At 34.3% G+C, this 18,604-nt stretch overlaps 3 protein-coding genes and 1 pseudogene across 3 annotated transcripts; 3 read left to right on the top strand and 1 right to left on the bottom strand.

Moving 5' to 3' along the window:
• The first annotated feature begins 51 nt into the window (after positions 1-51).
• On the top strand, positions 52-805 carry LOC137806935 (uncharacterized). Its single transcript, XM_068607333.1, has 2 exons — positions 52-281; positions 359-805. Exons 1-2 carry the CDS (start codon positions 134-136, stop codon positions 484-486), a joined length of 276 nt encoding a protein of 91 aa, XP_068463434.1. The 5' UTR covers positions 52-133; the 3' UTR covers positions 487-805.
• A 7,944-nt stretch (positions 806-8,749) lies between these two features.
• LOC137808886 (small nucleolar RNA R71) lies at positions 8,750-8,855 on the bottom strand (annotated as a pseudogene).
• A 963-nt stretch (positions 8,856-9,818) lies between these two features.
• Positions 9,819-10,292, top strand: LOC137839434 (uncharacterized). Its single transcript, XM_068648550.1, has one exon. It carries the CDS (start codon positions 9,819-9,821, stop codon positions 10,290-10,292), a length of 474 nt encoding a protein of 157 aa, XP_068504651.1.
• Positions 10,293-17,522: 7,230 nt separating this feature from the next.
• On the top strand, positions 17,523-17,882 carry LOC137839433 (uncharacterized). Its single transcript, XM_068648549.1, has one exon. The coding sequence runs from the start codon at positions 17,523-17,525 to the stop codon at positions 17,880-17,882; it is 360 nt and encodes a 119-aa protein (XP_068504650.1).
• Positions 17,883-18,604: the final 722 nt, after the last annotated feature.

The raw sequence follows: 18,604 nt of genomic DNA, 5'->3' as shown, positions 1-18,604 counted from the left end.
ATAATTGTATGTATTTCATAAAGTATTAGCAATTTTCCCACCAAGAAAAGGAGTCATTGAACATAAGATAGATATAATAGATAGAAGGCTTATTTTGCTGTTCTTGTTTGTGTTTGTGTGATTGAGAAGAGAAATGGGTTCACCGACATCAAGGGTTGTTTTCCGTACTGTAGTGGTTGCGCTTCTGCTTCTTCTTGTCTTCTACATTGGTCGCCCTCTCTATTGGAAAATCTCCGCCACCGTCCACGACATCCGCAACAACAAGCAAACTGTCAGAGAAGGTTTCTCTCTTCTTTTTCGATTCCAATTTCCAATTTCTGTTCCCAATTTTCAATTACCCTTTTCCTCGCTTCTTCAGGTCTTTCCCAAATCGTCATGGAGGCTCAGAAATCTGTGGGGTGGTATCACGACGAGTCCGACTCAGGGGTTCGTGCCGCCAATCGAAAGCTGCTTCTTCACAATCCCCTTTCTACACTTTTTGCTTAGTCAGATACTTACTTACATACATACATGCAGGCATACATGTCATTCCACATTTTATTTTTCCACAATTCTCTGATTTGCTCAGGTGGTTCTTCTTTTATAGGGACAATAATGAGGTAGACTAATCGAATCCAATCGAATCTTATTCAATTAGATAACGACCGTCTTATTTTACATTTTGGGGGTTATTCTCTTCTTCTGTTGTATCTATGTGATTTATTTTAAGGGTTGATTCTGTGTGTTTTATGAGTAAGCGTGGAGAATAATTTGGATTTTGTAATGAATCGATCCAAAAGTAAAGCTGTTTTATGTTCTCTATGGATGTGAAGTGTTCATCAAATTGGCATCAGTTATTCACTGACATGGATTGTTTAGCTTCATGTGTGTTACAAGATTGTTGATTGAACCTTGGCTTAAAGTTTGAATATTCAGTGGAATTGAAATTCAATTGTTGCGGTTATTAAGAGTTTGTAAGAGTTAGTTTGGTTGCTTGAATGAATAACACCAGATTATACTAGGAATACCATGGAAATTATTAAATTGAGACTTCTTAGGGTTCGATAATTTGGGAATGGAAAGGTTGATTTGGTTCAACGGATTAGGAGTAAGATAGGAATAGGCAATGTGTCAATATCACAGAAATAGAACAGTTGTTCGCTTCAGCTTATGTCTAAGCTCATTTATCTTACGATACTCATTTTTTTATAATGTTTTCTACAAATTTTTGGTGTTTCTTCTGCATCATTCAGATCACTGACATTTCATACTAAGTATAGATCTCTTTCCTTAAGTAGGGAAAGGTACGTCCCGGGAACAGGAAGTTAAAGAGGCTTATTTATTCCTTAAGCTGTTTAATGGCAGGATCCATTAAATGTGAGTGCTGCAGTCTCTTTCTGTCGTATACTATCACTGCACTACTGGGTTTCTGTATTCTGCGCGATAAAGGATATGTTTAGTTATCTTGAACTTTGTCTTGGGTTTGGATCTGCTGATTGCATGCCCAAACCAATCAAAGTTTGATCTTGTTTGGCCTTCTTCTATGCACTATTGCATGGTAGGTAGAGGCTCATAGGCCTCTTTAGGAACTGGAAGTGTCACCACAAGCCAAATATCTGGTTATTTGGTTAAAACCATTGCTTATTTCCCTTTACATGAAACACATGCTGACAATTGAAATAATCGAGGGCAAATTGCTGATTTTGCTGGGTTGTTGCAATTTTATCTATTATTAAATAACCTTATTCTCTCCAAGAAACTTATTATACTCTCTTGTTCGGCGAGGGTTAATGGAGGAAGGATCATAGATATACATCTAGTAAAAATGGAGTGAATGCATATGTGGCCAATGATAATAAAGTACGTTTATGCTGGGGGCTTCTTTGGTACTACTCACATGCTATGAAGTTGGTATGAATTTTACGTCCTCACCTGCTGGTTTCTTTACGTTAGAGTGGACAACAGCAGAACTGACACAGAAGGCACACCAGAGAAACACAAAGATGGTCACAGTGAGAATTTTTTTCTGACATAGCATGGTTTCTCTCTTCTTCTTTTTCTCACATGACACACAGTACACTATATTTACACGGATGACATGTTTTTGAATTTAGGTCAGAATTATTTGAAGGAAATCTTAAAAAAATAATAATTATATTTAGTAAGTGTGTAGGATATAGTTCTTTAGATAAGTAAAAGTTAGATAAAGAAATATTTAAAAATAGATATATTTTAAAGAAATATAAATAAACAATTTTGTTAAAGAATAGAAGAAAGTAATGAAATGTATGTGATATATTAATTTGGAGAAAGATAGTAAACAAACAAGTAATTATGTAGGTTTTTAAATGTAAAATAATATGAGTAGGTCTTTGTTTATAAATACAAAATGATATCTGGGAAATGTTAAAAAAGTAGAAAATATAATTGGTTAAAAATTTGGAGTTGATAAAAATGAATGGATTAATTTTGATTAAGTGAATATTTTATGTCATGTGTAATAGTTTTCTACACATAGAAATGTGGAAAAAATAAAAATTGTATGTGAAATTAAAAATTTAATATTTAATTTCTAAGAAATTGAAGTTTAAAATAAATGACAAAGGTCAACTTTTATAACTTTCCATCATCACAAATATGAGAACTTTTATATATTATTGTAAAGAAGACTACAACACGTAACGAAACACCCTTAACAATAGAGATTAAAATAAGTCTAACTTTGATAACTTTCTTTGATGATAAAGATGAGAACTTTTACATATAATTCCAAAAAAATTATAATATGTAAAGAAACATCTTTAACAACAAATATTAAAAAAATAATAGATGTGCTACAAATATAGGAATTACAATAACAATTATAACTTATCACAAATCAGTTACTTTCCCGCTATCACTGCATGATGATCCACAATCCACGTTTGTTGGTTTGACCTTCATCAAATTTATAAAAATTGCATAATATTGAATAAAAAATGAATTATATTTTTTTTCTTTGGTTTTAGTTTTTTTTTTTTCATACGAAGAACTCTTCTTTCACTATAAATTTTTCATTCTCTCTATTAATGGGTTAACTCTATCGATATCCACCTAATTTCTCTCTCAAATTTTTCAAAAATAATAGATATTCTAAATGTTATGAGATTTCAACTATTGAATTATATGCAATTGTTATTTGGTATTCTATTTTAAGATTTATGCAATTATAAATTTTTTCTTGAAATTTGAAATCGAAGAATAAAAGATGTTTGTTTTTTTAATATTAAATCATTGATAATATCAAATATCCTTTTGTTGTGATTTTTTTTTTAAATTATTGAATTAATATTTTGGACAGGGTAGACACAATTATTGATATGCTCATTACCCAACAATGATGAGGTGAGACACAAATTTCACATTGGATGGGGTTAGGAAAGGGAACGAGTATAATTTTTTACTTTAGTGATAAGGACAAGTATAATCAAATGTGCACCTGTCTAATTGTCATCCTTACTATCAAGTGACTTCTTAGTTCAATGCCCACTGACAACCCACATTACTAACAATGTAACTTTTTAAACCCCTCAATCAATATTGCATAATTAGCAAAAACCTCCATTGATTCTTCACCACCTTATACCTTCATTTATATGATTGAGACTATCGATGTAACATCAAATCTCACTATACTTAAACTAATTTAGTGCTTAAAACAATTCAATACTTACACTATATTATCAAATATATCTTTACCTATGTGATGATAAATAATTAACATAAATTACGCATGTGATTTAAAACCACTTACCCACATTCGATTTCTCATAAATCACCTTCATATGATTTATTGTTAAATCACACACATGCTCATGATTTCTAAAATGTTCTCATCATTCATATTTAATTTCAAATAGTATCTCATAAAATACCATATAAGACATTCATATACATTGTTTAATTCAAGTAAAACAAGAACGAAGGAAAATTTTCATAAATATTGGTGGCTTGAGTTAGGTGTTCTCATGTGAGTGTCATCCCTTAAGAGGAAATAAAATTGTTTCGACCTCTTACTAACTCAGACATTCAACTGTCACTTGAGTGTAACATGTAATTGCTTGAGCTAGGTGTTCTCACGTAAGTGTCATCCCTTAAAGAGAAAATAGAATTGTTTGAGCTCTTACTGACTGACTCAAACATTCAATTGTCACTTAAGTGTAACATATCATTGCTTGAGCTAGCTAGGTGTTATCACGTCAGTGTCATCCATTAAAAGGAAATAGAATTGTTTGACCTCTTACTAACTCAAACATTCATTTGTCACTTGAGTGTAACATATTATTACTTTAGCATCATTAGAGATATCACTATAGCGACTAAATTATTAAAAAAGAGAAAATTGTTGACTTTTTGCTCACTCGAGCAATCACTCATCGCCTAAGCAACCAAAACTTTATAGAGATAATTCATACATGTTTTTTTCTCTCGATATACCATCCATATCTTGAAAATTGAAGTTAATTGCTTTAGTCACACAAAGTCATTTAAATGAGGTAAATAACATGCACACCCAAGTATTTTTTATTCTAATTAAATTATAACAAATATATTCTTGAATCTAAAAAATTTCTTCATATAGTAATCAAATGTACTTCTCTTAACTATAAAAATCAATTATAAACAGTTATATTTAAAATAATTTTTATCTAAGAGATAATTCCTATCAAAATATACTTCTCATTTAATCACCAAATTTCACATTATTCAAGATCTATCATCCAACAACTTAAACTTCAATTTCAACAAAATCCTATAATTATAGAAGTGTTTATCCTATAGTTTTGGTTCTTCAAGATTCTATTATCATAATTATCAATTCTTTCAAAAATAGCAAATTAAGTTAGTTTTTTTTATCATTAGAAAAGTAAGAAAACTCCCAACCTTAAAGCTTAATTTACAAACCAAATATGCAATTACATAATTAAAGCAGCAGAAGTTCATTTATTTGTCGCAAACACAAAGACCCATCTATGGATACCCAAAAAGAAAAAAGAAAAAAAAAAGAATATTTACTTAAAACCAAAATTGATCGAGTAAGATTGTACTATATTTGACCCTTTCTAATATAAACGCCTTGACAGAGAAAGAGATAAAAAAACAACTTCAGAAATCTAAAAAAGTGAAAGGTTTTATAATTTAGAGAAATGTGAAATGTTTTAGATAAATGAAAAATGTTTTTCTTTATATTACATATAATATTTACAACTTTTAAATAATTTACATTTAATTTAAATACCCTCTTTTAATTTACATATTTAATAAATATTGATAATGATTATATACTTTAAATATAATTTTTCATTATAAATAAGTCTTTATTAAGATTAGATATTTATTAAAGAAATTAATTGTTTAGAAAACACATTACACATGTGAAATAGTGCATGTGTTTTCACATTTTTATCAGATTGAAATATAAATAATATTTTTAAAATTTTATTATTTTATGAATAATTAATTAAAAAACAATACAATTTAATATATATATTGTAGTAGGACGACCGAGTGACTCAATGACTCGGTCAAGAACTTCACCACTCAACCAATCAACTATGATGAGAAGGTCACATGATGACATGTGACCGACCGACCCTTGGCGACGAGCCATGGGTTGACCAAGTCAGCAGGGTTAATCCACGATTAAAGGTTGTTTAGCACAATCCTAAACATGAACCAACCTCCTAATCCGACCCACCAATGAAGGTCCATTAAGGTAATATAAATAACACATATTTCAAGAAGAAATGTACGTCATTATCTACAGTACTCTGATACCCGAGTTTCGACACCCTGACTGACTTGAGCGTTGAAGTACCTTCAACAGGTACCATCCCCGCCGGTGGAGCCAAACGACCGAGAGGAGGAAGGAGAAGCAAAAAGCTTGGAGCGTTAGTGACTGACCGAAGGTAGAGGAAGAAAGAATCGTTCTCTAGGCCCCAAACCCGTTTGAGAACAATTGGCGCCCACCATGGGGCCGAGAGGATAGCGTGAGGAAGCAACAGTAGATGGTATCAACTCGTAGTATGGTTAGCGAAAGGATGTCAGAAGCAGATCAAGCAGCAATGATGATAGCTCTACAAAAGGAGCTAACTGAGATGAAGAAGGCACACGAAGAGGCAACCAAGAAGAATGAAGAAGAAATCAAGAATCTCCGAAAGGAGAATCAAGAAATGAAGAAGTTAGTGGAGGGAGAACCGTCCCTAGCCCCGACCAACCAAGTCGACAGATCCTTCGCCACCTCTGTCGGCCCTCAGACCAAGAGAGAGCCGAAGAACAAGAACCTCACCTTGGAGATGGATGGTGAGTCTTACCCCAACAAAACGATGAACACGAACGGTGTTCGTTGTGACCGATCGTCATCACTCTTTCACTGACTTTGTCATGGAGGCTCCTCTGCCGGACAAATGGAAGGGATTCAATAGAGACCATTATGATGGGACGACCGATTGATAAGTGCCTAATTTCAGTAATATTTCATATTAAAATATAGGCACTTATGAGGATTTATTGCTAATTTATATATAGAATAATCCTTAATTTATGAATTTATATCTTTTTTACATTTTTTATGAGTTTTATTCGAATAAGAGCATTTTATTCCCAAATTTGGTGTTAATTGCAGATTTTGAGGGAGGATTGAAGATTTGGAGTAAAGGAGAATAATTAGAGCTAAAAAGAGAAAGCTGGAAGGTCCCAAAATGGAAAAAGATGCCAAGAAAGATTGGGCCTTTTTATGTTTTATCACTTAGCCCATTAGCGCGACATAGGAAGCGAAATAACCCTAGAAAACTAGGATAAATAGAGGGCTAGAGGCTCAACCCTAGTGTGCTAGATTGAGAGGAAAACACCATAGAGTGAATTGTAACCCAATTGGGAGAATGGAAGGTGCTAGAAGTATGCATGACTAATTCTACCCTTTGGGATTGAGAGTAATATGCTCAAACTCTTATGTATTGAAGTGATATTTTATATATTAATAATCAGTTCTTGATTGATTATTGGTATTGTTGTTTTACTTTTAACTTTCCGTGACAAATTGAGAATCTTAAATATGACCGAGAGGTATTTTTAGGGTTCGGACCTAAACATCAATACTTAGCATATTTGAGTGCTAGAGATAGACTTGAAATGTTAATTGCCATTAACGTTTGGTAGTGATTTCTAAGTTGTTTTTATAAGTATGCGAGAGATCGAAATTTAGGAAACATTCTTAAGAATTTTATATGCGAGAGATCGATATAAATGAATTTTCTACGGGCATCAATCTCAATCAAAGAACTTAATATTGACATGCATGCTAATCAAAATACATGAGAGTGAGAGAGATGAAACCTAATCCCTATTTTTCCAACTGAAACAACTAATTCTTTGTTTGTTTTCTTATTGATCATTGTCAACACACTCCATTCAACACTTTTTTTTCATTGTTCTATTGTTATATTTAGCGAATATTGTACTTGATAATTCATTGTTCCTTGTGGGATCGATATCCGTCCTTAGGAACAATTATTACTTCGAACAAACGTAGTGCACTTGCCGTAAAAAATCATCAAGATTTTGGCACCTTATCGTAAACAAATTTGATTTATTGAGTATAGTTTCATAAATATTGTGAATATTTTAAATGTTTTGTGTTTATATTTGTTACTTTTTTATTTTGTTTTAATTTTATTTTTAATTTTCAGATTTGCTGTTATTATTCTTATTTTGATTTTATTTGTTTCTATTTATTTTTAGATTTATTTTTATTTTTCTTTGATTTGATTTTAATTTATTATATTTTATTTTAGTTTGTTTTTATTTTTATTTTTATTTTATTTTGATTTTGATTTTGATTTTGTTTTGTTTTATTATATTTTATTTTAATTTTTTTGTTTTTGGTTTAGTTTTCGTAGTTTTATTTAAGTTTACGTAGTTGTTATTTATTTGTTTTAATTAATTATTTTCTTTACAAGTTTTAATTCGTATTCTTACGTAAGCTAGTGTAGAATTTTAGTTAGTTAGTTATTTACAACTATAGTTTTCAGTTTTATTTTGTTTTAACTTTATTTTATTTTGTTTTTATTTTATTCCTAGTATTTATTTTACTCTTTTTTTATTTCTTGTTTTCTTTTATTCTGTTTTTCTTTTATTTATATTTTTTTCTTTTTTTCTGATTATTTTGGTTTTATTTTCTCTTAGTATCATTTTAGTGTTTTGTTTTATTTTATCTTTAAGTTTTAATTTGTACTTTAGACGGTTATTGATTTTATTTTAGTTAGCAATTTAAATTCCTGTTTATTTAAAAAAAAATAAAAAAAATATACTCTATTCTTTTTTTTTTTCACTAATATTTTAGGAAAGCAACATGGCAGAAGAACAAGCAAAGAAGACAATCGGAGATTATGTCATGTATCAAGGGTCCGTGCATTTTTCTAGTATTGCAATACCTGCTACCGCCAAGGCCTTGGAAATAGATCCCGGTTTTCTCACTTTTATCAATGCCCATCAATTCACAGCAATGGAACATGAGGATCCATATTCACATTTGAATACATTTTATGAATTGGTGGGAGTAATGGGCTTTGAATCAAATGATGTTGATAATGTTGTATGCGCTTGTTTCCTTTTTCATTGGCAGGAAAGGCTAAAAATTGGCTTAGATCACTTCCAATTCAAAGCCTCACTAACTGGAAGGATGTAGAGGAAAAATTTATGCAAATTTTTTTTCCAATGTCTCGCTACATTAAAGCTAAGTCTGAAATCTCTATGTTCAGAGAAGGAGCAGATGAGTCTTTTTGTGAGACATGGGAAAGATTCAAGATGATATTGAGAAATTGCCCAAATCATGGGTTTGAAGACATTGCTCAACTGAACATATTCATTAATGGTCTCAAATATGTTATGAAGATGCTCTTAGATGCCGCAGCTGGTGGCACAATGATGACTCTTGATGCAGAACAAGCAACGAGGATTATTAATGCATTGGAATTAGTAGATTCTCAAGACCAGTATGATGGACGAAGTACTCAGAAGAAAGGATGGAGGGAAGATACACTATTGGCTCAAAATCAAATTTTGACACAGCAGATTGAGCAGTTAACCACAAAAATGGCAAAATTGCCTCGACAATTACATGTTATTCAAAGTCATAATCAAGAATTAAGGTGCGAACTGTGTGAATGTGAGCATTCTAGTGAGCAATGTGCTTACCAAAATATTTCTTCTGAAGAAAAAGTAATTTACATGGAAGATCAAGGAAAGCAAAACACTTTTCAACAACTCCAACTATTAGATCCTGTGTCCCAAGAGAGAATGAGCAAAATGGAAGATTTTACAGAAAAATCTACACACCATGTTGGTCGTGCAAAAGAACGTTGAGAATCTGGAGACACAAATTAAGCAACTTACACAAGAGTTGAAGGAACTCGGGGAGAAATGTAATTCAATCACTACTAGAAGTGGAGTAGTTGTAGGAAAGGGGATTGGTGATAATATACAAAGTAAGGAAAGAGACATAGAGAGTGAGGAAGAGAGAAAAGTAAGGAAAGAAAAATTGAGAGGGAAGAGAAAAAAGAAGAGGAAGAAAAAACAAGAGTGAAGAGGGAGAAGAGAAAGAAAAAAATGATAGGGTACAGGAAGAAAAGAAAAAAAGGAAAAAGAGAATGAAAAAATAAGTGTTCCAATTGTAGATTTACCTTATCCACATGCTCCCTCTAGAAAGAATATAGAAGGACAGTTTATCAGATTCTGTGAAATTCTAAAACAACTACAGATAAGTATTCTGTTCACTGAAGCTTTGGAACAAATGCCTACAAATGCCTACGTATGCCAGATTTATGAAGGATTTGTTGACCAAGAAGAGAAGATTAAAAGAACAAGGAATTGTGGAGCTAGAAGCAGGATGTAGTGCCATTATTCAAAAATCATTGCCACAAAAATCTAAAGATCCTAGGACTTTTACTTTGACAGTCACAATAGGAAATTTTACAGTGGCCAAAGCATTACTAGATCTTGGGGCAAGCATAAATCTGATGCCACTATCTATGTTGAAGAAAATCGGGGATGTTGAAATTTTTCCTACAAGGATGACATTGCAATTAGCTGACAGATCAATAAAATATCCACATGAGATAGTAGAAGATCTTTTGGTGAAGGTAGACAAATTTTATTTCCCAGTTGATTTTGTGATCATGGACATAAAGGAAGATGTTGAAGTACCTCTCATTCTTGAACGCCCATTTATGAAGACTGCAAAAATTATGATTGATGTGGATGAAGGAAAGTTGTAGGTTCAAGTGCAGGATGAAGAAGTTAGCTTTGATGTATTTGAAGCAATGAAACATCCGATTGATCAGAAGAATTGTTTTAGGATGGATGCACTGGATGAACTGTATTTAGAAAATCACAGAGAAATATTTATAGATGATTCATTGATGAAAGCAGTCCTAACTGATAATGGAAATTGCGAGGACTGGGAGGAGAAGGAAGTCAAGAAATGTTTGTCAGAGTTGGGAAAGGCAAAAGAAGTTCAACAAGGGATTTTTGATGAATTAGAACGGAACAAAGCCAACACCCCTTAGAAAATATAGTTGAAACAGTTGCCAACTCATTTGAAATGTTTTTCTTGAAGAAAATGGGGAGAAGCCAGTTATCATAAGCAACCATTTATCCAAAGAGGAAGAACAAAAAGTGATAAAAGTGTTGAAGGCAAATAAAAAAGGTATAGATGGACATTTGCTGACTTGAAAGGTATAAACCCATCATATTGCATGCATAAAATTCACATGGAGCAAGATTTCACACCTGTGGCTCAACCACCAAGGTGCTTAAATCCTTCCACGAAGGAGGTTATTAGAAAGGAGGTACAAAAGCTTTTAGAAGCAGCAATGATTTATCCCATTTCAGACAGTGCGTGGGTTAGTCCAGTACAGGTGGTACCTAAGAAAGGAGGTATGACAATTATTTATAACGAAAAAAATTAATTAATTTCTACAAGAACTGTTAGAGGATGGAGGATGTGTATTGATTATAGGAAACTGAATCAAGCTACGCGAAAAGATCATTATCCATTACCTTTTATGGATTAAATGTTGGAAAGATTGGCAGGTAAAGCATATTATTGTTTTTTGGATGGTTTATTCATGATATAATCAAATTGTGGTCAATCCTGAAGATCAAGAGAAGACAACATTTACTTGCCCATTTGGCGTTTTTGCTTATCGGAAAAGGCCATTTGGTTTATGTAATGCGCCAACAACTTTCCAAAGGTGTATGTTTGTTATTTTCGCAGATATGATTGAGAAATGCATTGAAGTTTTTATGGATGACTTTTCTGTGTTTGAATCTTCTTTTGATGATTGTTTAGCTAATCTTGATCTCGTACTGAAGCGATGTGTGGAGACAAATCTTGTGCTAAATTGAGAGAAATGTCATTTCATGGTCACTGAAGGAATTGTCTTAGGCCATAAAATTTCTCATAAAGGGTTGGAGGTAGATAAAGCAAAAGTTGAAGTCATTGAGAAGTTACCTCCACCAGTCAACATCAAAGGAATCAGAAGTTTTCTAGGGCATGCTAGATTTTAAAAAAGATTTATTAAAGATTTCTCCAAGATTTCAAAACTCCTATGCAACCTTCTCAATAAGGATACTCCTTTTAAATTTGATGATAATTGTTTAACTGCTTTTAATATCTTGAAAGAAAAACTCATTTCTGCACCTATCATAATTGTTCCTGATTGGAAACTTAATTTTGAGATAATGTGTGATGCTAGTGATTATGCAATAGGAGCAGTTTTAGGACAAAGGAAAGAAAGAATTTTTCAAGTAATACACTATGCGAGTCAAGTTTTGAGTGAAACTCAAAGTAATTACACCACAACAGAAAAAGAATTACTAGTTATAGTGTATGCATTTGAGAAATTTCGATCTTATTTGATATGTTCTAAAGTCATTGTTTTCACTAATCATGCTGCAATAAAATATTTATTGAATAAAGTAGATTCTAAGCCAAGACTTATACGATGGATACTTTTGTTGCAGGAATTTGATTTGGAGATCAAAGATAAGAAAGGATGTGAGAACAATGTAGCAGATCATTTATCAAGACTAGCAAATGATGAGGTAACCACATTGGAGTCGGAGGTTCTTGCTGAATTTCCAGATGAGAAGCTACTGATAATCAAAGAGAGGCCATGGTTTGCAGACATGACCAATTTTAAAGCTACTGGAACAATCCCGGAGAATTTGGACTGGCATCAAAAAAGAAAAATTTTTAAGGATGCCAATCATTATGTGTGGGATGATCCTCATTTGTTTAAAATTTGTGCAGATAATTTGCTGAGAAGATGGGTTTCTTCAGATGAAGCCAAGAAAATTATATGGCAATGCCATAATTCAGCATATGGAGGACATTTTAATGGGGAAAAGACAGTTGCAAAAATTCTTCAATCAGGTTTTTTCTGGCCTTCGTTGTTTAAAGATACACATGCATTAGTACAAAGATGTGACAGGTGCCAAAGGACAAGAAGCATTTCTAGAAGACATGAGATGCATTGCAAAATATTCAAGAAATTGAGGTTTTTTATTGTTGGGGCATTGATTTTATAGGGCCTTTACCATCTTTTTTTTCCAAATGAATATATACTAGTGGCAGTTGAGTATGTTTCTAGATGGGTGGAAGCAATTCCAGCACAACATGCAGATTCCAAGACAATTATTAAATTTCTTAAAAGGAATATTTTTTGCAGATTTGGCACTCCAAGAGTATTGATAAGTGACGATGGATCTCATTTTTGTAATACCCAGTTGAAGAAAGTGTTAGAGCATTATGGGGTTAGTCATAAAGTAGCATCAACCTACCACCCACAAACGAATGGGTAGGCAGAAGTTTCTAACATAGAAGTCAAGAAAATATTAGAGAAAACAGTGGTTGCATCAAGGAAAGATTGGTCAATCAAACTTGATGAAGCTCTGTGGGTGTATAGAACAACATTTAAAACACCTACTGGCCTTTCCCTATTTCAGCTTATTTACGGGAAAGCTTGTCATCTTCCGGTGGAATTGGAGCATAAAGCATATTGGGCATTAAAAACATTAAATTTAGATGCTAAAGCATCAGGGGAAAAGAGAAAACTTCAAATCCAGGAACTTGAAGAGATGAGGTTAAATGCATACAGTTCTTCAAAGCTTTATAAAGAACGCACAAAAAAATATCATGACAAGAGGATTGTGGAAAGAAATTTTCATCCTGGTCAATCTGTGCTGTTATTTAATTCTAGATTAAGACTTTTTCCTGGGAAGTTAAAATCTAGATGGTCAGGACCTTATGTGGTGAAAGAAGTGAAGCCTTATGGAGCAATAGAATTAGAAGATCCATAATCACATGAACGATGGATAGTAAATGGTCAAAGGGTAAAGCCTTACTTGGGTAATGAACAGGAAAACCTCACTACGATAATCCTTTTAGATGACCCTTAAATAAACAGGCATCAAACTATATGACGTTAAACAAGCGCTTACTGGGAGGCAACCCAGACCACATTTTAGTTTTATATTGTTACCTTTGTTTATTTAATTTTTCAAAAAAGATAAAAAAAATCTCGTATGCCTCCTAATCATTTTGCAGGTTATGACCTAGGGACATGATCTATTATTCAAGGGGGCAGATCCAACAAATGAAGCAAGACTATAGATAAAGATTTTAACAAAAAGCTGGATGACTTCTTAAGAAGAGAGGATTGAGCAAAAATATGGTTTTATCTTTCTAATTCTCTTTTCTTTTCAGTTATTTGAATTTTATTTTCTGTTTATTTATTTATTTATTTTATTTTTCGGTTATTTTGTTTTTTTTTATTTACTTATTTTTTTTAGTTTGTTTTAATTGCTTATTTTGTATTTTGAATAAATTTGTTGTTTTTGTTAGTTTTAGGTTTTGAATTATCTTTCTTGAATAAATTTCACTTTTAATTTGTTTATTTCTAGTTTTTTTTTTCAAATAAAAAAGAACTAGAATATTAATTTTGAATTGTGGAAAAAATAATTTGTGTTTAAATATTAAATAGTGAGATAAATTAGACACATATTAGAAAAGAAAATATGATTGAATCCCTATTCAAATGTAGTTAAAATTATGATACATGAAAATTTAACAGGATGATTGATTAGGATAGATAATGACAAGAGAAAAAGGAATGAGACCAATTAAACCAAGTGAGTGTGTGAACCTTAAACAGTTTTGAGAGTTTTACTGATGAATTGACAATTGTAGTTGCTTAATTTTTATTTTTGTTACATCATAAAAGAACATGAAGATGATTGAGGCATTTGTTTGTGATAATTAGGAATCCAAGGCCAAAGAGTCAACCTTTATCTTATTAGAATTCCATTTTTTTTATATATCCCCTTTGGGCCAATAAATTTTTTGTTAATATTGCACCTTAACCTTTAATGATATATTTTCCTACCCTTTAGCATGTTTAAGGAAGGAGAACATATATGCAATACATATAGAAAAGGGAATGGTTGGTTCTAATTGTTGAAATTTCAAAAAGTTGAAAATAGGAAAAATCTATTCCTAGTGATTGAAAAAAAGAAAAAAAAAGAAAAAAAAGAAAAGAAAAGTTGTTGGAAATCATAAAAAAGGTAGAAAGAAAAATGAGGAAAAGTGTGATCTTGAAAGAAAGCGGTGATTAGATAACATATATGTTCTCTATAAATTGGATTGTAGGTATGTTCTTCTTCTTTAAGATGTGCATTTTGTTATCTAAGAAAAACCAATATTTTTTGGAAGCTCAACCTCATTACAACCCTGGAAAAGACCTCAAGATTCATGTTTCTAATATGTTTGTGATTTAAGGATGAAATGAAAAACAATTGTGATTTGTTATGATTCAGTGAAAATAGAGAGAAACATATACCCGTGAGCATATGAGAAGATATTCCTTGATAATTTGCCATTTATTTGTTTTGATTTGATCCTGGAAGTTGACTGTGTTTATATTTTCAATATTTGAATTTGGACGCATCATAAGTTTTTAATTTGATCTATTGTTTAATGAATTAAGTTGTTTGATATTTAAATTCAAATATATTCATTTACTTTGCTTGAGAACAAGCAAGATTCTAAGTTGGGAAGAGTGATAAGTGTCTAATTTCAGTAATATTTCATATTAAAATATAGGCACTTATGAGGATTTATTGCTAATTTACATATAAAATAATCCTTAATTTATGGGAGAATGGAAGGTGTTAGAAGTATGCATGACTAATTCTACCCTTTGGGATTGAGAGTAATATGCTCAAACTCTTATGTATTGAGGTGATATTTTATATATTAATATTCAGTTCTTGATTGATTATTGGTATTGTTGTTTTACTTTTAACTTTCCGTGACAAATTGAGAATCTTAAATCTGACCGAGAGGTATTTTTAGGGTTCGGACCTAAACATCAATACTTAGCATATTTGAGTGCTAGAGATAGACTTGAAATGTTAATTGCCATTAACGTCTGGTAGTGATTTCTAAGTTATTTTTATAAGTATGCGAGAGATCGAAATTTAGGAAACATTCTTAAGAATTTTATATGCGAGAGATCGATATAAATGAATTTTCTACGGGCATCAATCTCAATCAAAGAACTTAATATTGACATGCTAATCAAAATACATGAGAGTGAGAGAGATGAAACTTAATCCCTATTTTTCCAACTGAAACAACTAATTCTTTGTTTGTTTTCTTATTGATCATTGTCAACACACTCAATTCAACACTTTTTTCATTGTTCTATTGTTATAATTAGCGACTATTGTACTTGATAATTCACTGTTCCTTGTGGGATCAATATCCGTCCTTAGGGACAATTATTACTTCTGACAAACGCGGTGCATTTGCCGTAAAAAGTCATCACCGATTATGATGAACATATGGATGCGTATACCACTCATATGAGTCTGTATACGAACGATGACATGTTCTTGTGCCGAGTCTTCCCAACTTCTTTTAAAGGAGGAGCCTTGAGCTGGTTCACGAAGCTCCCTCTGAACTCTGTAGATTGTTTTGAAACGCTGGTGACAAAGTTTGATATCAAGTTTGCAACCAGCCGACCCCATCACCTAACATCCATTGCCCTGGTCAGCTTCCGCTAGGAGAAGGGAGAGTCCCTAAGGAAGTTTATCGACCGATTCGGGAAGGTCTTTATGAGTATTCGGAACCTCAGTCCTGAGGTGGCGATGCATCATATGTTGACGACCCTCCGACCGGGCCCCTTCGTAGACAGCTTGTGCATGCAACCTGCGGCGAGCTTGGATGAACTTAGACTTTGAGCCGCAAAGTTCATGCAGTTTGAAGAGCTACGCGAATTCAGGAGCCAGGCTCGGGCGGAGACCAACGATGAGAAGAAGGATGAGAAAGAGCGGCAGGGAAGGTCCGGGTCTGGACGAGGTGATCCCAGACGGGGTAATCGTGGACTCCGGTTCTCACGATACACACCCTTCAACGCCGATAGAGGGAAAATCTTGCAGGAAGCCTTTAATGCGGAGCTGATGCCACCACCTAGAAGGGCTCTAAGTCCGGATGGTGCCGACCGTAGCAAGAAGTGACGGTATCATCAGAATACCGATCATTCAACCGAAGGACAAGATAGAAGAGCTAATTCAGGCCGGGCATTTACGTCGTTTTGTGCGGGGCGGCCGCACTACATGGCGTTCCCCGTGTAGGGAAGAAGCACCAAGGAAGAGGGACCGCACCGGCCGAAGGGGGATGATCCTCGCCGAGAACGCCGTAAAGGGAGGGACTACCCTCCAAGTCGATACCTGGATGAGTTCAATCATCCAGTATCTAGAACATGGAACCTGCAAACCAGGCAACGAGAAAGCAATCAGGCTGCAATGCGCTCGCTACACCATGATCGGCCAGGACCTATACCGAAGGGGGTACTCAATTCCACTTCTGAAGTGCCTTACCAAGGAGCAAACTCAATATGTGTTGCAGGAAATCCACGATGGAGCGTGTGACAATCACTCCGGGGTGAAAACCATGGCGACCAAGGTCATCCGAGCAAGATACTATTGGTCGACCGTCTAAGGCGATTGCGCAGAGTACGTCAAGAAATGCTTGAAATGCTAGGAATTCGGCCCCTACACCACTCAAAACCAGAAGAACTCCAAAACATGACATCACCGTGGCCATTTGCCATATGAGGAATGGACATTATTGGCCCTTTCTCACTTGACAAAGGTTAGACAAAGCACCTGCTGGTTGCAGTGGACTACTTCACGAAGTGGATAGAGGTCGAATCCCTAGCATCCATATCGGCCAGAAACGTCCAAAATTTTGTTTGCAAGAACATCGTCTGTAGGTTCAGGCTACCGAACATGATCGTGTCAGACAATGGACTGCAGTTCATTGACCAAGGGCTCCAGACCTTCTACGAGGACCTTGACATCAAATCCGTTACCAGCTCGGTCGAGCACCCTTAGACAAATGATCAAGCAGAGGCGGCCAACAAGGTTCTCTTAAACGAATGAAGAAGAGACTCGACACAGCGAAAAGAAGGTGGACCGAGGAACTGCTCGAGGTCTTGTGGGCGTACCGATGCACTCCTCAGACCACAACACAAGAAACGTCGTACAACCTCATGTACGACACCGAGACCATGATCCCAGTAGAAGTGGGCGAATCGTCCATCAGACGGCAGCTGTTTGACATATCCCTCAATCAGGAAAGTTTAGCAGTCGGGCTCGACCTCATCAACGAGCTTTGCGATAAAAGCAAGATCCGCAAAGCCGCCTGCAAGCTTCAAGCAGCAAGAAGGTACAACATGAAGGTTTGGCCAAGGAGCTTCCACAAGGGTGACCTTGTCTGGAGGGAAGTCAGACGGTAAGTTCTCATCAAACTGGGAGGGACCATTTCAAATTCGAGAAGTAGGAGAAGGGGGAGCGTACCACCTAGAATGGTTGTCGGGAAAGGTTGTACCGAGGACGTGGAATTCCACACACCTCAAATTTTATTTCAATTGAACAAATGAATAAAATTCACGCACTCTTTCCTTATCCGGTAACACCAGCGGTCAGAGAGGTTTTAAAGAAGCATTTTCATCAAACAACGTGCAAACCATAAAATCAACCTAAGAGGCACGGTTTGGCCAGGATGAAGCCTTAATCGGCATACCCTCCTAACACCTAGTCACAACGGTTCAACCAGGATGCAGCCTTAACTGACATTCCCTCCTGATACCGCTAGCTACACCGACCGCATAATTTTACTTGTCTAAACTAGGCACTTTTTATCTTGCTACGTTTTAATGGCCAACTGCCTTCAATTCGTTAAACAATTTACTTATAAACGACCAATCACATCAACTTACGCCAATTAGGTTCATTAGGTTGGTTATTATTAACTCACACTCACACCGACCGAAGGAAAAGACTTGTGCAAATTATTGAAAATGAAAACGATCGATTCTATTCATCCAGCAAAAGGTGGAGGCCACACCCCGACCTCAAGGGAACAAAATGAACGAAAGAAAAAACCTAAAAGCCTAGGCTTTGATCTTCAACATCCTCGCTCGGGGTAGGCTGGTCGGCGCTCTGCAAATTCTGGACC

The sequence above is a fragment of the Phaseolus vulgaris genome, chromosome 3 (genome assembly GCF_000499845.2).
Source record: "Phaseolus vulgaris cultivar G19833 chromosome 3, P. vulgaris v2.0, whole genome shotgun sequence".
Taxonomy (NCBI): Eukaryota; Viridiplantae; Streptophyta; class Magnoliopsida; order Fabales; family Fabaceae; genus Phaseolus; species Phaseolus vulgaris.
This window is presented reverse-complemented; position numbering and strand designations above follow the sequence as displayed.

What these genes read in the sequence shown, in the direction of transcription:
- LOC137806935 (XM_068607333.1), top strand. Translation starts at nt 134, where the DNA reads ATGGGTTCACCGACATCAAGGGTTGTTTTCCGTACTGTAGTGGTTGCG. An exon ending in CAAGCAAACTGTCAGAGAAG is followed by an intron (nt 282 to 358) that starts GTTTCTCTCTTC and finishes TCGCTTCTTCAG; the next exon opens with GTCTTTCCCAAATCGTCATG.
- LOC137839434 (XM_068648550.1), top strand. Translation starts at nt 9,819, where the DNA reads ATGCCTACGTATGCCAGATTTATGAAGGATTTGTTGACCAAGAAGAGA.
- LOC137839433 (XM_068648549.1), top strand. Translation starts at nt 17,523, where the DNA reads ATGAAGAAGAGACTCGACACAGCGAAAAGAAGGTGGACCGAGGAACTG.